Raw genomic sequence first — 18467 nt, forward strand, 5'->3', positions numbered from 1 at the left:
ACTTTTAGAGTGGGCTGCGAGAGAAGATACAAAGAACATTCTGAAATGAAGAATTAGTAGTGAAGAAAATGTAAGGAAAGGGAAAATTACATGTACTAAGCACATAATGTTATTTCATTTTATAAGAGAAAACTAAAATTCAATGGGTTAAGTTGTCCAAAGTCACAAAGCTAGAAAGTGGTAAAAGCAGAGGTAAAAGTTAAAATGCCTGTGGATGCTTTCCTGTTATGCTGCTGGGAAAACATCTCATATCTGAACATCAAGAAGTAATGTGATATAACTCAAGTTGTAACTGAAGAGGCATAAAGTGTATTACTCAAATACAAATGTAAAAATATAACAGAACTGCATTCAAGCCGACTTATCATTATAATACCCATCATCTATAGATCTAGATTTACAAATAGAAAAAGTTACAAATAATGCTAAAGATTTTTTCAACAAGTGTTTTTCTTCTGTTCTATATTGTACTTGGCTAAGTCAAAAATAATGAAAGAAATGATGTTTTACCCTAAATTCTGTGACCTAGAACACTTACAAATTCTCTGACTCACTTTGAAGCCACAATTATTGCTAAGGGTTCTCTTGTGGTCCTATACTAATAACTAGTATCTACACTTTCTTACAGTAAGGGCAGCTTAGTATGGAAGAACAAACAATGGAATAAGAGTCAGAGCTGCATTTGAGTCCCTGTGATTTCATATACTTTAACTTAAACAAGAGATATGTCGTTAAATTTTCATTTTCTCAACTTTTAGAATAAGGATACCATACGAATTAAATGAGATTATTTACGAAAGTCGTATACAAATGGGTTAAATGGAGGAAAAAGTAATAGCCACAATAATTAAATAGCACTGATATTTTAATAAACGAATCCTTTCCTTATTTCCCTGTGCCTGAAACCTATTCTGAAACCTGGGCAAGATCTGATTCCATTTCCCCTCCAAGAGACTAAAGACATTTATCTTAATTTCAGTCCTATGATCAAGACTTCTCTATTAATTGAGACTTCTCTACTCTGAATACCTGCCTAGATTTCCTTTTTTAAAAAAAAAATTTCATTTATTTATTTGACAGAGAGAGAGAGAGAAAAAGAGAGATCACAAGTAGGCAGAGCAGCAGGCAGAGAGAGAGGGGGAAGCAGGCTCCCCGCTGAGTGGAGAGCCCGATGTGGGGCTCAATCCCAGGACCCTGGGATCATGACCTGAGCTGAAGGCAGAGGCTTAACCCACTGAGCCACCCAGGCACCCCCCTGCCTAGATTTCTTGAATACAACCTGCTTCTTAGATTCCTTGAGTTCATGCTGTGTCCATGTGTAAGGTATTTTAATTTCATATACTGCAGACTTTCAGGTCGGCTGAACTGTACTACTCTCTGCAAGTAGCAGCAGAATCTATTCTTCTAATGCTTCCCCTCACCTTCCATCCTGAGTGGGCATGACCACCTTCAAGAGCAGCCCTTCCTATCCAATATGTTCATCTTCATTACAATTTCATGCCCAATCCTTAAAGGAAAATAAGAGATGGGCCCTCTGGAATGCAATAAGACTGGTTTCTCTCCACAGCTTACAGAATCTAAATTCGTTATATAAAGGTTACTTGTTAAATATTACATCCCTTATGTGTCTTTTACGTCTACTTAGAAATTTTGTCCATTATGTCAGAGTTCAGAACTTAAAATATTTTCTTAAATTTTTCTTTTTAAAAAGATTTATTCACTTATTTGAGAGAAAGAGAATGAGAGCACAAGCAGGGATGGACAGAGGGAGAGGGAGAAAGAATTCTGAAGCAGACTTGGCACCGAGTGTGAAGCCAGACTCAGGGCTTGATCCCACAATAGTAAGATCGTGACCCTGTGCTGAAACCAAGAATCGGACACTTAACTGACTGAGCCACCCAGGTGCCTTCATAAATTATACTAGTCTAAAATATAACAAAGAGGGGCGCCTGGGTGGCTCAGTGGGTTAAGCCGCTGCCTTCGGCTCAGGTCATGATCTCGGAGTCCTGGGATCAAGCCCTGCATCGGGCTCTCTGCTCTCTAGGGGAGCCTGCTTCCTCCTCTCTCTCTGCCTGCCTCTCTGCCTGCTTGTGATCTGTCAAATAAATAAATAAAATCTTTAAAAAAAAAAATATAACAAAGATTCTTAAATTACAAAACTGGTTTAACCTTTTTTTATAATGGTTTCTACTACTTTCACTTAATAAATTAGTGCTACATCTCCTGTCAAAAGGGAAGGTCTACAGACCTTGTCTCCATTTCAAGTCCCTTTTAATTTGTCAACTAATTAGACTTTCACACTCCATTATTTCACCAAAACAGCTGTCAACACTTTCACTCCTACCTTACTTAAATTTTTAGAAGTTGATCACTTCTTAAAACAATCTTCAGTATGAATAAGCTATCTATTCTTATTCTTTCTTTCACATCATACTATTATTCCCTTTAATAACATTTATCACAAGCTTTAACTATTTGTTTATAACTGTGTTTATTAATCTTACTCCATGAGAACAAGGATTGTACCTGATAAATTCACTACTGAATACCAGTTTACCAGGTGTCACAAAGATGAATGAATAAATGACCAAGATTATTGCTTTAACTCTCCAATGTTTCTTAATCATCTTGCAGTATATAATTCAGCACTGTTTATAGGATTTTAGAGAAATTTTTAAAAATAATTTTACTTTTCATTTGTTCAAAACGATAACAAAGCTTTACCCAATTAGCAATTTTACAAGACATCATTAGAAATGGAAAATTTGGCTGTCTATGAAAATGAGCCTTTACCTGAGGAAGTTACTCCCATTTGAGGGATAAGTTGCTCCTCCCTGCAATTTTCACGACCAGGAACTAATCTCTGATATCTTGATGGATGAGGATTACCATCAACATCAACCAAAAATGGGGGAGGCATGAGATGAGGTGCTTGTTGAGTCTGCTCATCTAATACAAAGTTGTTGGCATCACGAATAAGGGGCCGATAATCACTATGAAAGAACATCTGATCTGCTATCTATAAAAAAAGGTCCACAAAGATTGGAAAAATAAAAATTTATCATTATAAATTTCTAATGGAAGGCAATGTCTTAATGTAAATCATGGTATTAAGCAACAACATAAAACAATACTTTTTCTTGAGTTAATGGTAAGTCTTTATTATACTTCTACATTAAATTTTATGACCAGAAAAGCAGCTGCTTTGAATTTTCTCTGCAAGAAGGAAAAGACTGTATACATAAAACATTAACATGATAAAGTTGTGTAATTTCAAATTAAATGTTAAAATCAAATCTAGGTATAAATCACTCAGCGGTACTTCTACTTCCATTGAGCTACCATGAATTATCTTATTTTTTAAACTATTAAACATAGTAATTACCTGTTTTAGCATTTTGCAAAAGGAAATCACTCAATGAATTTATTCTTTGAATTAAACTCCAATGAAGTCACTTATACAATTTAAGAAAACCTTTAAGTATACAATAAATGTTGACATATATTAACACAAAAATCAAATCATGGCATGATTTTCCAAGAGTTGATAAGCATTTTCTCTAGATTTTTTGAAATAACACAAAATTATTAATATGAACTCAAACCTGACACATCTGTAGCTTCAAAATTTTATTGATTTGGAATTCTATGAACTGTTCAATTTTTAGGTCTTTTAATCACTAAGATAAGCTCTTTAATATTTAAAAATATTAGCTACCATCAGCAGGCCATATATTTTTGAGAACCTCATGAAAGCCACAGATTTATACCCCAGATAAGTACACTTTATCCATATAAATAAAACATTTCACGTAATTTCAGAGTCTCTCTATGGACAAGTTCTCCCATCCCTGGCTTCAGAATTACTGTCTAGATTGCTCTTGCAGGCTACATAGAGTTATTCCTTCTGAAATGTAAAGATGATTAAGTAAGATCTAATTATTAACTAATGTCTACTACAGAGAATAGGAACTTAACAACTGCTGTGTTCACCCTCCTCTCTAAAACTTAAGTCCCTAGAATACTTAAAATATGATTGATTCTTCAAGCTTGAGGCTGAAAGCATAAACAATGCTCAACCACTCCTGAAATATTCCTCCTAACCATCCATGGATTTAAAACAAAATAACCAGGAAAAAAAAAGATACGGAATCATCATACACTACCTTGTCATATTTACTACTGGAGCCAAAGCCAAAAATAAGAAGATGTCCATGAGAGTCTGTGCATGCAAAATGCTGACCATCAGGAGAACATTTGCAGTCAAACACTGCACCATGTCCTTGGCCTTCAATCTGAAATATATTTAACCAACAATCAAAAAGTTGCCGTTAAAATATAAAGAAGTGGTCACTACCATTACTAAAAATTTTATGATAAAAGAGATGCAGAAGTATACATCCCAATGGAGTGAAGATTAAGTATAACAGAGTACAATAACAAAATTTGTGAATATCATGAAAAGTGCCAGATTAATAGCCTTGAAAAACAAAGTGTTCTCTTTATGCACACACAGACCAGACACAATTCAGGAAATAAAACATCAATTTCCCCCACCCATAGAATTCTGCTTCAAGTCTTTAAGCCACATTTACAATGTAATTGCACCTTACATTCCATTTTATCTGCATTTAATCAAGCCCTTTCAGCAAAGGCTGACAATGTGTCGAAACTGTAGCGATTTTTTTTTTTTTTTTTTTTGGTTTGTTTGTTTTGTTAACTCTTGGAAGTAGTAGCCAGAGATTATTGCTCACAAGACACTAAATCTTTTTCTTTTTGGTAATAAATTCCCTTGATGGTCTGACTCGTCTTTTAAATGGTGAATTTCAAAGGTTAAAGAAAAGGTTTTTTTTACCTGATAATTGTTTTCTGTTTTCCAGTTCCATTAATCCAGAACGAATGGGTTTCTCCCTGCAACCTGTCAATCAAACAGAGGTGGCCAATCACCACTCTGAATTTTTTTTGCTCTCAGTGCTTCTTCAGACTATGTTCCAGTTGAAACTTCTTTAGCAGTGTTCTGAAAGAGGTAAAAGTTCTAACCTATCTAAAGCACATCTAGGGACTGAATTTCAGAAAACAACTAAAATAGGGAGTTGACCTCCCTAACAAATAACAACTAAGGATGATTTTCAACAAATGCGATTGGATTTCTGGATTAGCAGAATCGGAACGCACACACATTATCAGGTAAGAAATACCTCCTCTCTGTTCCGGTATCCACTGATCTAGAACGACTGAATTTTACTAGCAATATCCCAATATTTCAGGAAATGCTTAGAAAAGAGAGAAGTGGTAATTTTCTTTCTTTAGTGTTAAAAATATAGCGTAGGAATGGATGTGCAGTTCACCATATATGGAAGTGAAATTAAAATTTAGAAGAAGAATAGTTGATTTCTCAAAGAAAGTTTGCATTTTGGTCAAAAGAGAAACTATCACTCTAAAAGAAAGGGTTCTGCCCAAGAAGTTAATATATTATCACAAATTGATTGACTCAAAAAGAAAACTAGTTTCTCTTTAGAGCTTGCTGAAAAGAAGGAAAGAGTGCACTGGTGTTTATTAATGTATTTTAGGTAGTGATAATAATGGAAAAGAAATAACTCTCCTTAAAATTAATCATATGAAAGAAAAATCAATAAATTTATCTAATGACTAATATACTTAAAGATTAACCATACAGCAAGAAAATGAATAGTAAGTGAAACAGGATCATTTCTTGGTTGTGAAGAAAGCTGGAGGAAAAGACAGCAGACAAAGGGAACTGAGTCCTTGAGTCTAGGTTAAAACTATTCAAAAAATGAGAAAGAATAGAACTATTTCTCCAAATTAGCATATGAGCATTAGTAAACACATGTATCTTAGTATTTGCAAAAAATGAGATACTACAAATGCAGAAATGTCAGGATTCAGGTCTCTTTTTCAATGTTTTCTAGGCAAAATAAAAAGTTAAAATAACTTATAAATAAGTAACCACTTGAAAAAATTCGATCTCTAGATAGAATTTAACATCAAAAATTCAAGACTTAAGAATTCAAACTTCCTTGGTTATGTGCTGTTTTTATTTATTTCAGTTCAAAATTTCACAAAAGATGAAAAACAAAAAGCAACAACTTTAAAACTACTCTAATATAATAAAAGCTTCCAGAAATATAATACTGTTGTTATAAGCCTATGTTTACAATTCTAAGTACACAGTAGGACAGAGGAAGAGATCTAGAAGAAGTCTATGGGGCACCTGGGTGGCTCAGTGGGTTAAGCCTCTGCCTTCAGCTCAGGTCATGATCCCAGGGTCCTGGGATGGAGCCCCACATCCGGCTCTCTGATCAGCAGAAAGCCTGCTTCCCACTCCCCACCCCTGGGCCCCCCCCCCCCCCCCCCTGCCTTCTCGTGATCTCTCTCTGTCAAATAAATAAATCTTTAAAAAATAAATTAAAAAAAAAAGTATGACACAGCAACGACAAAGGATATTTGATATACGTTCATAAGCATGGTATCCTTCACATGATGTTTAGGCAACCTTGCTCTATGTTTTCCTTTTTTTGTTTTTTTGTGAGGGGGGCTATATGAGGATCAATCAATCCTATTTCTATGCTACCTACCAACGTTGCCAAATTTACAGTTAGAAGATCTCTAAAAGAATACTTTGGAGATGTGAAACTTACAAAACTCTAAAAAGGCAAAGAAAAGATACCAATCCTATTGAAGATCACGGGGTTTCCTATATAATACGTGACATATGAATATGGCTGGGCAGTATCAACTTTCTTGGTATAAGGCATCTGTGTAACTTCAAAGGGACTTTTATGTAAACAAATAAAAGTTTATTTCCACAACATCAGAAAATAGTAAAAGCACATTATTTGGCTTAACCATTATTCATTAAGGAGGCATTAAAAGAGTCTACTTATGAATCAATCAGAAAAGTTGTCCATAATCTAATAAATTAAAATGTCAAATTTATCTTTAGTAATGGTTCCTCCAATAATAAACACATAACCATAAAATGTAGACTAGGCTTTCCAGCTAATACAAAAGAGGAAAATATTTTATTTTCTCTATATAACTAAATAAACTGTAACCATTTTTATGATTATGCTGCAATTAAGGTAAGCCAAACAAAAAAAGTTAAGTATTTCTCTCTGAAAATGATTTCATTTTCTTAAATCAGGCTTAAAGTATATAGAATTCCCAAAGAAAAAAAATTTAATCATGAAAGCACTATTATTCATGTATAACTAAAAAACAATGCAGCTTATATTAAAAAACCCGAAGGATGAAGGAGGGCCTGGGTGGCTTGGTCGGTTAAGTGTCTGACTCTTGGTTTCGGCTCAGGTCATGATCTCAGGGTCCTGAGATCGAGCCATGAGTCTGGCTCAGCCCTCAGCTTAAGTCTGCTTGTCCTATCTCTCTAGCCCTCTCTCCCTGGGTCCTTTGGCTCTCTCTCTCTCACTCTCCCAAATAAATAAATGAAATGGAAACAAACAAACAAAACCAAAAGGGTGAAATATCTTCTCTATCCATACTGGAGTTATATGGGCCTATGATAAAATTTAATGTACTGCTTAACCCAAGAATAAGTCAACATAAAATTTAATATCGTATACAACTGATGCCAGTATTTAATGTATGCTGTAGAAAATTAAACAGAAAGAAAGGAATAATAATGACTAATTGTCCAAGTGAATTTTAGATGAATTACCTCTCATAAAATCAAGCATACTTAAGAAACATTTGGGACATATGTAAATACAGACCACACAATAAAATTCATACACATTAAATCACAATAAGGAAAGCTGAGAAAAATCCAGGCTGTGGTATTTACCAATAAATGCAAAAATTTCAAAGAGAATAGAGATTAAGATAAAAAATTTATTCAGCAATAATGACATAGAAGTTATTTTGTTTTTAAAGTAAGAGATGAAAGGATTAGACAAGTTAAAATAATAATTCCTCTGTAGGAAAGTCTCATACTGACTAAAGAATTCTAGAAATATTTCCAAGAAATGAGTAGTACAATCTTATTAATTTAGAGATTTATAATGAATTTGAAAAAATACAAAAAAAGCTTTGAAAATGTCCTATTTAATGAAGTATGCTAGCACCTTTTTCAAGGCAGAATACTATTCACAACTTCTAATGTAATTTTTGTGAAGCAGAAAGATGAATAAAGATGAATAATTAAATGAGGCTTTTGACCCAAGAGACTTCTCTGGTAATGGGCAAATCACCTAATCTCTCTGTGAAATGACAGAGATAATTTAAACGATCACGAGAGTCCTACCTAGTCCTAAAATTCTAACATCTGATACTCAAAGCAAGACTTTTTGGAAGAATTAGACAAATCTGGAAATGAGATATGCTAGAAGTACTAGAATGCAGACTAAAATGACAGGTTCTAAATTATATCAATCATGAGGATCATACATACAGGTGAATATGAGAAGTATGTTGTCCTACAGAGACTCAACACAAATCAGGAACATGGACTATCTTAACCAGAATCATCCTGTTAAGGAATTATTCCATGTCTATAACCAGGGTCAATTTTTTGGTCTCATTTTTTTTCTTTCTTTCTTTCTTTCTTTTTTTTTTTTTTTTAAGATTTTATTTATTTGAGGGAGGAGGGTGGAGAGGGAGAAGCAGACTCCCCGCTGAGCAGGGAGCCCAATGCAGGGCCTGATCCCAGAACCCTGGCACCATGACCTGAGTCGAAGGCAGTGGTATATTTTTAAAAATGAATGAGACTGGTGCGCCTGGGTGGTTAGTTAACAGTTGGTTAAGCATCCAACTCTTGATTTTGGCTCAGGTCCTGGTCTCAGGGTTGTGAGATTGAGGCCCACCTACAGCTCTGCACTCAGCAGGGAGTCTGCCTGAGATTCTCCCTCTCTCTCTCTCTGCCCCTCTCCTGGCTAGCACACACACATGAACTCTCTCTAAATAAATAAAAATCTTAGAACAAAACAAAACGCACTGTTTAGAAGGGAGCATCTTACCTAGAAATTGAAAATTATGAATATATTTTTTAAGATTTTATTTTTTTGAGTGAGTGCAAAGAGGGAGAGGGAGTTACAGACTCCCTGCTGAGCAGAGAGCTGGCTAAGGAACTCCATCCCAGGAACCTGAGATCATGACCTGAGGTGAAGGTAGACACTTAATTGACTTAGCCACCCAAGGTGCCCAAAATTATTAATCTTTTAAGTACCCTAACAATTCTATGATATAGACTCATATCCCAAGAATAAAATAGCTGGGAAATGGAATTTATGCTAAGAAACACCCTTATAAAATCCTTATGTATAAAGAACTTTTAAAGTTTATCTACCTGGGGAGAAATAAACTTAATTAAGAAAGTACACTAGAGGGTGCGGCACCTGGGTGGTTCAGTGGCTTAAAGCCTCTGCCTTCGGCTCAGGTCATGATCGAGGGTCCTGGGATCGAGCCCCGCATCGGGCTCTCTGCGAAGCAGTGAGCCTGCTTCCCTTCCTCTTTCTCTGCCTGCCTCTCTGCCTACTTGTGATCTCTGTCTGTCAAGTAAATAAATCTTTAAAAAAAAAGAAAGTACACTAGATAACTGAAGACAGACACTGTCATATATATGATTAAAATATGCTTTTGCCACTTTCTAATCATTATGATAGTTACACTGAAACAAAAAATTTATCTTAAGGGAAGTTATCCACACTCTAATAGTCTGGGTGTCATCAAATTACTTTAAAAGGCCATTAGTAAATGAATGTTTCCTTTAATACTGAAGATACTTTAATTTATAATTAACATTATTACATATGAATTAAAGATAGCTATTTAAGTAGTGCCAAGATAAGTAAATTTGTGTAAAAAAGGAAACTGCTGGCTTGATAGAACCAACAGATACATAAAAGTGGTTCTGAAGAATCAACTCTAATTTTCATCAAAAGAACATTTTATTATCAAAATAAATAATTCATCTTCAGATTTAACCACATTCTGTTTAACCATATTTTAATTTCACTGAGGGCTGCAACATTACTAATCAATCCTCCTTGTAATCTATTCTCATTCTTTGTCCCCTGACATGGTATTAGCATGGTACCTTTCTAATATATTCTCTAGAGATTTTCTTCTTGTCTCCATTTGCTAAATATGACTACTTCTAAAAGTTTAGTTTTAAGCCCTCCACACTGCTCTTTCTCCATGGGGTAAACAGCATTCTACCTGGAAGACTTCAACATCTCTCTTCATTCCTAGCTCCTCTAAGTATTCTGTCTCCAAGTGTTGCCTGGCCATTTCCACACAGGTCGTCCAACACTACATCACAATAAACACATAAAGACAAACTAAAAAAAAAATCAGTTTTTCTTCGTATCATTCATATTTCCATCAATATTTTTTAATACAACACTCTCCACATATTAATTTAATTAGTTTAATTTCAATTATTAAATCTTCTGTCATAATCCAGCCCTAATCCTTCTATCAGTCACAAAATACCAAGTCAAACACACATATTTTTCTTTCACAAATCTCCTACCACCTAGGTAGGATTGTGATTTCACTGATAAAAGTAGTTATTCCCCAACTTACTCAACTTTGTACCTGAAATACTACTGCTGGCAATCAAACTTACTCCCTTGTTTCTAAAATGTAACTTACCAAAAATCCCACTATGTTAACTATTCTTCACACTAACAAGATAACATGAGGCCATTAACAATCCTCCTCAACTTATGCTTTTCATCTAATTACTCACTTTTCAAAAACTATTCCAAACATTCTAAGTTACTCTATGCACATGTCTTAACATTTCTTACTTCCTTATTTATAATATTCCTCATACTTATAAAATTAAGTATCTTTCTTACTAACTCAATTTTTTATTTTTCAAGACACAATTTTAGTTCTTCCTCCTCAACAAAACTTATTCTGACCATCTACCCTGAAGGGATCCCTCTATCTTCAGATATAGCAATTATCCTTTCTCATATGCCATGCTATCATTGCTGGCTAACAACAAGGACCACCTCTTACTCTTCCTTGTGGTCCCCATGTTTGTCCTTATGCACAAAACAGTCAAATATTTGTTAACTGAACTGTCTTTCACCTGTATGTTCACATTCTGCATAATTGTACAAACTTCCCTATTTAACTATCAAATCTCAAACACCCCTGTGATAGTAACTCACAGACCATGTCAAAGAACTACATAAAGTAATTCACTAAATGTAACACAGGATTAAAAGATACAAACTCACATTCATGGCAGCAAATTTTAAGATATGTTTTTGATACCGAAGAAAAGAAAGAGACAGAATCTAAAGAACCCCAGAAACTTGAAAGAAAGTGATAGTAACTAGAGTTCATACTCAGAAGACTGAAAGTAATTCCTTACCCAGAGAGGCTGAAACGAGGATAGGAAGCATCAAAAAAATCCTTTTAACATAGAGAGCAGATATATAGCATCTTGTTAGATGATAAGAGATAGGAAATGGAAGAGATGGAAGGATGAAAGCAAAAAAAGGAAGGAGAGGAGAGAGGGAGAGAAAGAAAGATTTATCTTGAAATCTGGATTCACAAGAGAACACGATATGAGATTACTTATTTTGAGCTTCTCTTTCTGCCTTTCCTAGATATACGCAGCTACAATTGCCTAAAACTAAATTAGAGGTCACACTGAGAACATATTGTCAGAAGTATGCATGTGCAAAAATTCTGAGTGGTGGATTGGCAGCCTCTGCTTGTTTGGAACGTTGCAAGGAGAAATATATTGTTCTGGATTAGTGGACACTGGAACATTTTTTAAAAATCTCAAGTGAAAGAAAGGTTAATTATAAAAATAAGGAAAATTTTAATAAATAAAAATTGTTATTTGGAATTTACTCATGAAACAACAAAAGTAAAGCAAAACTCAAATTCAGTAAAATTTCTTTCTAGAAGGAGACATTGTACTCTTCAATTAAAATCAAAACCAGACAAGAGGCAACAAACTACAGCTTTGAGTAACATGACAGAAACAGAAAGATATGGAAAGAGAGGTAGTCATAAACACAGCTAGAATAATAGATACAGAGAAAAGAAAGGGAACAGGGAAGATAAACCAAAAGCAAAAGCGCCAGAAACATGAGGAAAGCAAATAATGTGGGGTCTATCAATCCTATTCCAAACATCCTTTACTTACTATCTTATAATCAAATGGCCTAGTAACTAAGAAATTTGCAAGTCTCTTTTCAAATTATTATTCATTTAAACCTATAGTTAAAACTTAGCTATTCCGTGCTTTAAGGGAAAATGGGCTATAAAACAACTTTGTATTTAAAAACATTTACATTTATATTTAAACTCCCAAACTTGCCTACCTCTTTCAGGGAACTGGAATATTACAAAATCCTTCAAATTCAGTTCAGAGAGTTTGCATACATTTTCAAGTTATTTCTGGGAATAACTTATCTGCCTTTTAACATTTAACTGACGTTTCAGAGCCTTTAAACTAGACTTTAGAACAACTCTCAAAGCTGTACTAGGTTTGCTAAACTATATCTGAATACTTTGGAATATACTTAATATATACTATCTACCTTCAACAAAATACCTAAATATACTTTTATCTTGAATATTTAAGTTATATAAGGACTGTTCAGCTATAACATGAATAACTGACATCATTTTTAGAGGAATGTTGATAAGTAAAGCTTAAGGGCTGGAATTTATATGTGTTTTAAAAAATAATAGAATTGTCTTATCATAATCTTCTCTACAATATTCTCTTTAGTTTCATTCTCTGGTTTATCAAAAAAAAAAAAAAGAAGAAGAAGAAGAAGAAGAAAGGCTCAAGGTTTTACTTTATATACATTTCCAGCAAATGCTATTAAAAGTTTATTTTCAGATTATTTTATTTTTAGTTAAAGATGAAACAATGGTGAGGAGGGTGCAAGGAACATATATTGTCTATTCCACTTTATACTCTGTGTTATATCATCTTACTTGTCAAATACTTCTTGTATATAACAAAAGCAAACCCAACACCCACCGCCCCAACTGCTTTTATCATTCAGATCCTCAGATTAACAGGAAATCTAGCAGTAAAGATAAGCAAAATAACTCCATAACTTTCTCTAGACAATATTACTAGCAAGGTGAGAATCTATTTAGATTTTGAAATGATATAAATTTTGAAATGATATAAAGGGAATTATTATAAGCAAACAAGGAATTAAATCTTTATCGCAATTCTTAATTGCAAACCTTGTTTACAAATTCAGGTGGTCCTAAAATAAAGTGTCATATTTTTAAAAGTATAAGTCAAGATCTGATACGGGAAAAAAAGAATTTGAATATTTACCAGAATGATGAGTATCAGTGCAATATTAATATATAAATGTATCATGTTTTAAATGATATATATTTAATAAATATATCAATAGTTTTTTATTAAAATTCATTTTAAAATTACTGTATATCAAACAAGGGCACTTACAAAGTTTAACTTTTCACCACCTGTGAAAGGCTTTTCTATGATACAGAATTCTTGAAAATTTCTAAAATTTCATTTAATTTTCATAATAGGTAAGAAAGGAACAGTAATATGCTGAGTAAGAAAATAATTATTTGTTACAGGATTTTCTTACTTCTTGCAAAGGTATTATGAATTTCAAGTGGGAAATCTAATTATTATAAAAAGAAAAACTGATAGTAAAGCAGTATTCTCAAAATATACTTGATAACCTTTATTTCAGAGGACTTATATATCAAATTTTGTTAAAAGCCTTACTTTCTGGCTGATTAATGGGGAATTCATTTATTCATGTTATAAACTTTGATTTTAAAACTTTTATGAAATATTACTTAGTCTTAACAATCCTTCATCTAAACTTTTACCATTTCTAGTCTAAACAGGGAGTATTCCACTGGAGTTATTTATCCTTAAATCTTCCAAGGCACTATAACTAGTCCCTCTACAGAGCATTCAAAAAATATTTACTAAGTTGAAGTTATGATTACTAGTACAATTTAACATCAGGGTTTGAATTTGTACTTCTTCAACTTTTATGGTGTTTTAGTAACTCAAAAAATTACTGATCTGCTACACAGAGCCAAAGATTTTTAACTACTATAACCAAAATTCAACATTCAGGAGAGTGGACAGTGAACTTAAGCTTCTACTACCCCCTCCAACTGTTTTTATTTTCTTAACAGCAGTGCTGGATGCTTTATCTTCCATCTGTCCATAGATAAAACAAACAACAAAATGAACAAAAAAAGCAAAGAGCAAAAAGTAGGGCACTTAGGTAACTTATAAATTAGAGACAGATAGAAAAAAAATCATCAAGCTAAATTCAAGATCTCAAAAGATCTACTCAGAATTAATACCATTATGAAGACATTTTCTCCTGGTAACATATCACTAACTAGGTAGATCTGGAAGTTAGCTATACAATGGCCAACCATTAACTAGAGTTAGCATTAAGAACTCAGTAACAACAGACAAAAAAATAAGGGTTTTAAATCCCAAGTCCCCTGTAACAGCTGTGTGACCTAGGTAAACCGGGGCAAAGCAATTCATCTCTGTACAGTTTCTCCATTCATAAAACCAGTAATAATAAAATCTACCCTGATTATATAACAAAGTTTTCATGAGACCCAAATAGAAATATTTTGGAAGTCATTAAAAATCTTACAAAAAATTAAAAGGAGATCCTTATTTTAATTAGATAAAGTATAGTTCATTTTCTAGTTTTTTTAAATGCAGGATATATTTTTAGCCCTTAAAGTCTATGTTTTGTCTTTCTCAGTCTGAATATTCTATGGATACCATCCAGTTCCACTTATTACATAAAGTTGTTTCTTCTGCCCTTTAGAGGCTTTTCTATCTCTTGTTCTTAGAACAGGAAAAAATATCTTTATCTAAAACTCTTATTAGAACAATTTTTAAGGCAGTAATGTAACTAATCCCTTAGCTAATTTCAAAGAACATGTAATATGGCTGACTTCTATTGCTGGCTATATCACGAATTTGTGATGATCTAAAAGCAAATCAGTTCAATCTCAATGTATTCCGATTTCTATAACATAAGGTAGAATATTAGTGTGATCAACTTACCTGATAAGGAAAAATTCACCTTTGTAGCTTAAAGGTGAAAGCAGTATTCAAGTATTAGAGAAAATTTTACCTCCACTCTACTAACACACCAAAGCCTTTTAAAAATATGAAATTACTTTAAAAAAAAGTCACTAATATATGTATAGGCCACAAAATGTTTTCTTTTGAAGCTATAGAGACAAACTGAGAAATAATTTTTTTTTAACAGAGATGTCCCAAAAAGGAGCAAACCAGAAACACAAGGATAGAAAAAGAAAGAATTCTTTACCAGCATATTTAAGTATCTGCTTTTAAAAAAATCTTCCCTTATACATATATCACTAAGGAAATCCATCTGTCACTAAAAATTGTACTCCAAATAATTAAATCTTTTTTAAAAAGTAAGAGTTTGACAAATTTTTGTTTTTACCTTATATACACTAAGATATCCATAAAGACAGCCAACTTAATTCCCTCACTAATGAAAATTCTTCTTACTCCTCCCTCTAACTGATCTTATTAATTACTTCTTACTACGTAGAAGTAACTTTATTACGATTATCATCAAATATAGTATCACTTTCATGAAATTTTTTCACAAACCATTGTATTTCACAAATGACACTTTTAAAATTTTTCTTTTGCAAAATAACTGACTATACACACACTTAATTGATATGCTTCATAATTCATTACTAGTGTTTTCTGTAGTGGATTTTTAAGAAAACCTAAAGATGCTGAAATAGAAATACAAGTTTTTCTTCTTTTATTTTGTTGAAAGGTATCCCTGATATATAGGAAATAGATTAAAAAATAGGTGACTGAATAAACAGCAGTATTTGAGGAAACTTTATACTTCATACAGTAGTTACAGAGACATGGTAACACTGCACAGTAAACTGTATGTGATATTAAACCAGTAAAATTCAATATTCAACAAAGTATTCTAAATATCTGCGTAAGAAGCAAAATGTAGAGGGGAAAAGGCTTACACACAATATCTTACATACTATAATTTGAAAAAGGACAAGATTGCCTTTAATTTTAAAATGGCATGAGGATGGGGGCACCTGGCTGGCTCAGCTGGAAGGAGACTCTTGATCTCGGGGTCATTGAGACCCACGTGGGTGCAGAGATTACTTAAATAAGTAAAACTTTAAAAAATAAAATGGGTGTACTGGAATCAAATTGTTATACAAGAGGACTTCTGAAGTATAATAATGCAATATAAATATCTAGGATTTCTTTAACATGGTTTTCCAAAATTTTTCTATGTTTTATCTTCATACTTGTGAGTTTCTCAAGTACCACTGTTAGAACTATTTTAAAAACCAAATTAGTTATCACCAGTATATCTGAATTGTAGTATGCAATTTTCTTTTAATTTTAACATCTAAATGAAGTGTACAATACAGAACTCTTTTTTGAAACTTAAAGGCAAAATAGTGTCTAAACAAACTCTTAAATGGATTTCCTTTGTGATATGCAGAGTACCTGCAAGTGGTCCCCAAATCTTTAACAGCTATAAAATGAAGAGGCTGATAATTACCATATTGAAATAAGATCGAATTTTGACACCTCTTGCCAGATCCCACACTATCACGTTTCCATCATGACCAGCAGAAAAGAGAACTCTTGGATCGAATGGGTGTGGCTCAAGGACAAATACCTCATCTTCATGACCCTGAAATATTTTTAAAGTGGCATAGAATTACAAATTCAAAAAATGGAAATTCAATCAAAAATCAGTATGGGACTATTTCTAGAATTTGAACTCTAAGAATTATTAAAGTGGCAAAAATTTTCAAATTTATCAACATACAATGAAGCTGAGCTAATACCACCAACCAAGGCTTCACTGTCATTTGGTGAAACCTAAGAATAGTACTGATACAGCCCTACATACTAAGTAACAGCAAGGATCTAGATTTCCAAGCCAAACCAGTTTAACTACATTTTAAAATTATTTCTAATCTCCCACAAAGACCTGTTATCTATCTAGCAAGATTTCTTAGCTAACTTTTTATAAAAGATTTTATTTCGCAATGAAAACAGTCCATCCTATAATTAGTTTCATTATATCAAATAAAAATGAATCTTTTTTTCTCACCATCAGGACATGAATTAGTTGACCGGTGTAGGAGTTCCAAACTTTCAGAGTCATGTTATTAACTGCAGTTATAACTGTATTGTCATGTCGATCCCAAGCTACCATAGTTACTTTCATTTTTGTGATTTTATCTTCTATTCCTTGAAGGTTTTGGCTGAAAAGTATGGAGGCAGGATTTGTTTACACTATATTATTAAAATCCTAGTATGGCAAAAACCTAAATGTGTTTTCTTATAATTCATATTTATATTCATTACATGGATAACTATCACTTAACAGGAATTAAGAATAGACTGAATCAACAATGAATGAGGGCAAAAATCACTTCACTGAGTCAGCAAATCCAGGATTTCAGCACTCCTAAGCCCTTAGTAATAGATGATCTTGCGCATGTTATCAATTAACTCCATCTGGATCCAAGAGTTCTGTGCCATGCTGCTCACTCTCTACCTCTTACTGTGGCTGTCATGCCCTGCTAGCTGTTTTTGCTCTCCCACCCATCTGAGACTACTACACAAAAATACAAATAGAGTTAACTTATTAAATACTAAAACCAAAGTAACAGTTATAAAGTGAAATATAATTTCTCATGGCTGGAGAAAACCATTAGATACACCATATCATCCCTATGTCACATACTATTATCATTGCTCTTTGACAGATGAACAATATCGTATGTCCCACTTTCTGAAGAAAACTAGCAAATTTACAAGTATCCTTAGAGTACTATCATCTCCTTAAGAAACTCAACTGAAAAAAGTCATTAATGCAGATCTCATATTTTTGGTAAAAAATAATCTCGTAAATACCCTCTTTTCATCTCCAACAGCACTAATTATTATAGAAAAGTAGTAATTTCAACGTGGATTATGACATACAACTTATAGGCTGAGAGTCACATATAGCATAGTTTAAATGCTCTACCTTTATCATTGTAATATTTCAAATTTGATCTCTTACCCTGCTGGACGAGTAGCCATATCCAACAAAATGCTCTTCCATTCTCTTCGTTTAAATTGCCAAATACGTGCTGTCCCATCACGACTCCCACTTACAAACCTGTATTAAAGGAAGCCCAACCCCCCAAAAAACCACATGGACTTAAGCAAAATGTGTTTTCCCAGAGATGTTTTTCAAAATACTAAGAGAGAATTCATCTTTACTTAACACAGCATTCTAATACAATAGAGATTACTCTGTCAGATAGTCTCTGTAAAACTAAGAACTTCTGCAACTTTATAGGCTTTTAAAATTTTATACACATACATTCTAAGTTGTTTGGCTAGGTGGCTAGGTCTCAAAATA

At 33.2% G+C, this 18467-nt stretch overlaps 1 protein-coding gene across 2 annotated transcripts in view; it reads right to left on the reverse strand.

The window, feature by feature from the left end:
• Window positions 1-18467, reverse strand: part of LOC111147825 (pleckstrin homology domain interacting protein) — a 134391-nt gene that overhangs the window by 58796 nt on the left and 57128 nt on the right. For both annotated transcript variants that reach the window (XM_022504077.1, XM_022504076.1), the window contains exons 13-17: window positions 18123-18221; window positions 17163-17316; window positions 16602-16736; window positions 4167-4295; window positions 2794-3019 (exon numbers count right to left, since the gene is read on the reverse strand). In XM_022504077.1, the coding sequence (XP_022359785.1) occupies window positions 2794-3019; window positions 4167-4295; window positions 16602-16736; window positions 17163-17316; window positions 18123-18221 (743 nt within the window). The remainder of the gene's footprint in view (window positions 1-2793; window positions 3020-4166; window positions 4296-16601; window positions 16737-17162; window positions 17317-18122; window positions 18222-18467) is intronic.

Source organism: Enhydra lutris, unplaced genomic scaffold (genome assembly GCF_002288905.1).
Source record: "Enhydra lutris kenyoni isolate GAN:26980312 unplaced genomic scaffold, ASM228890v2 scaffoldscaffold17, whole genome shotgun sequence".
NCBI lineage: Eukaryota > Metazoa > Chordata > Mammalia > Carnivora > Mustelidae > Enhydra > Enhydra lutris.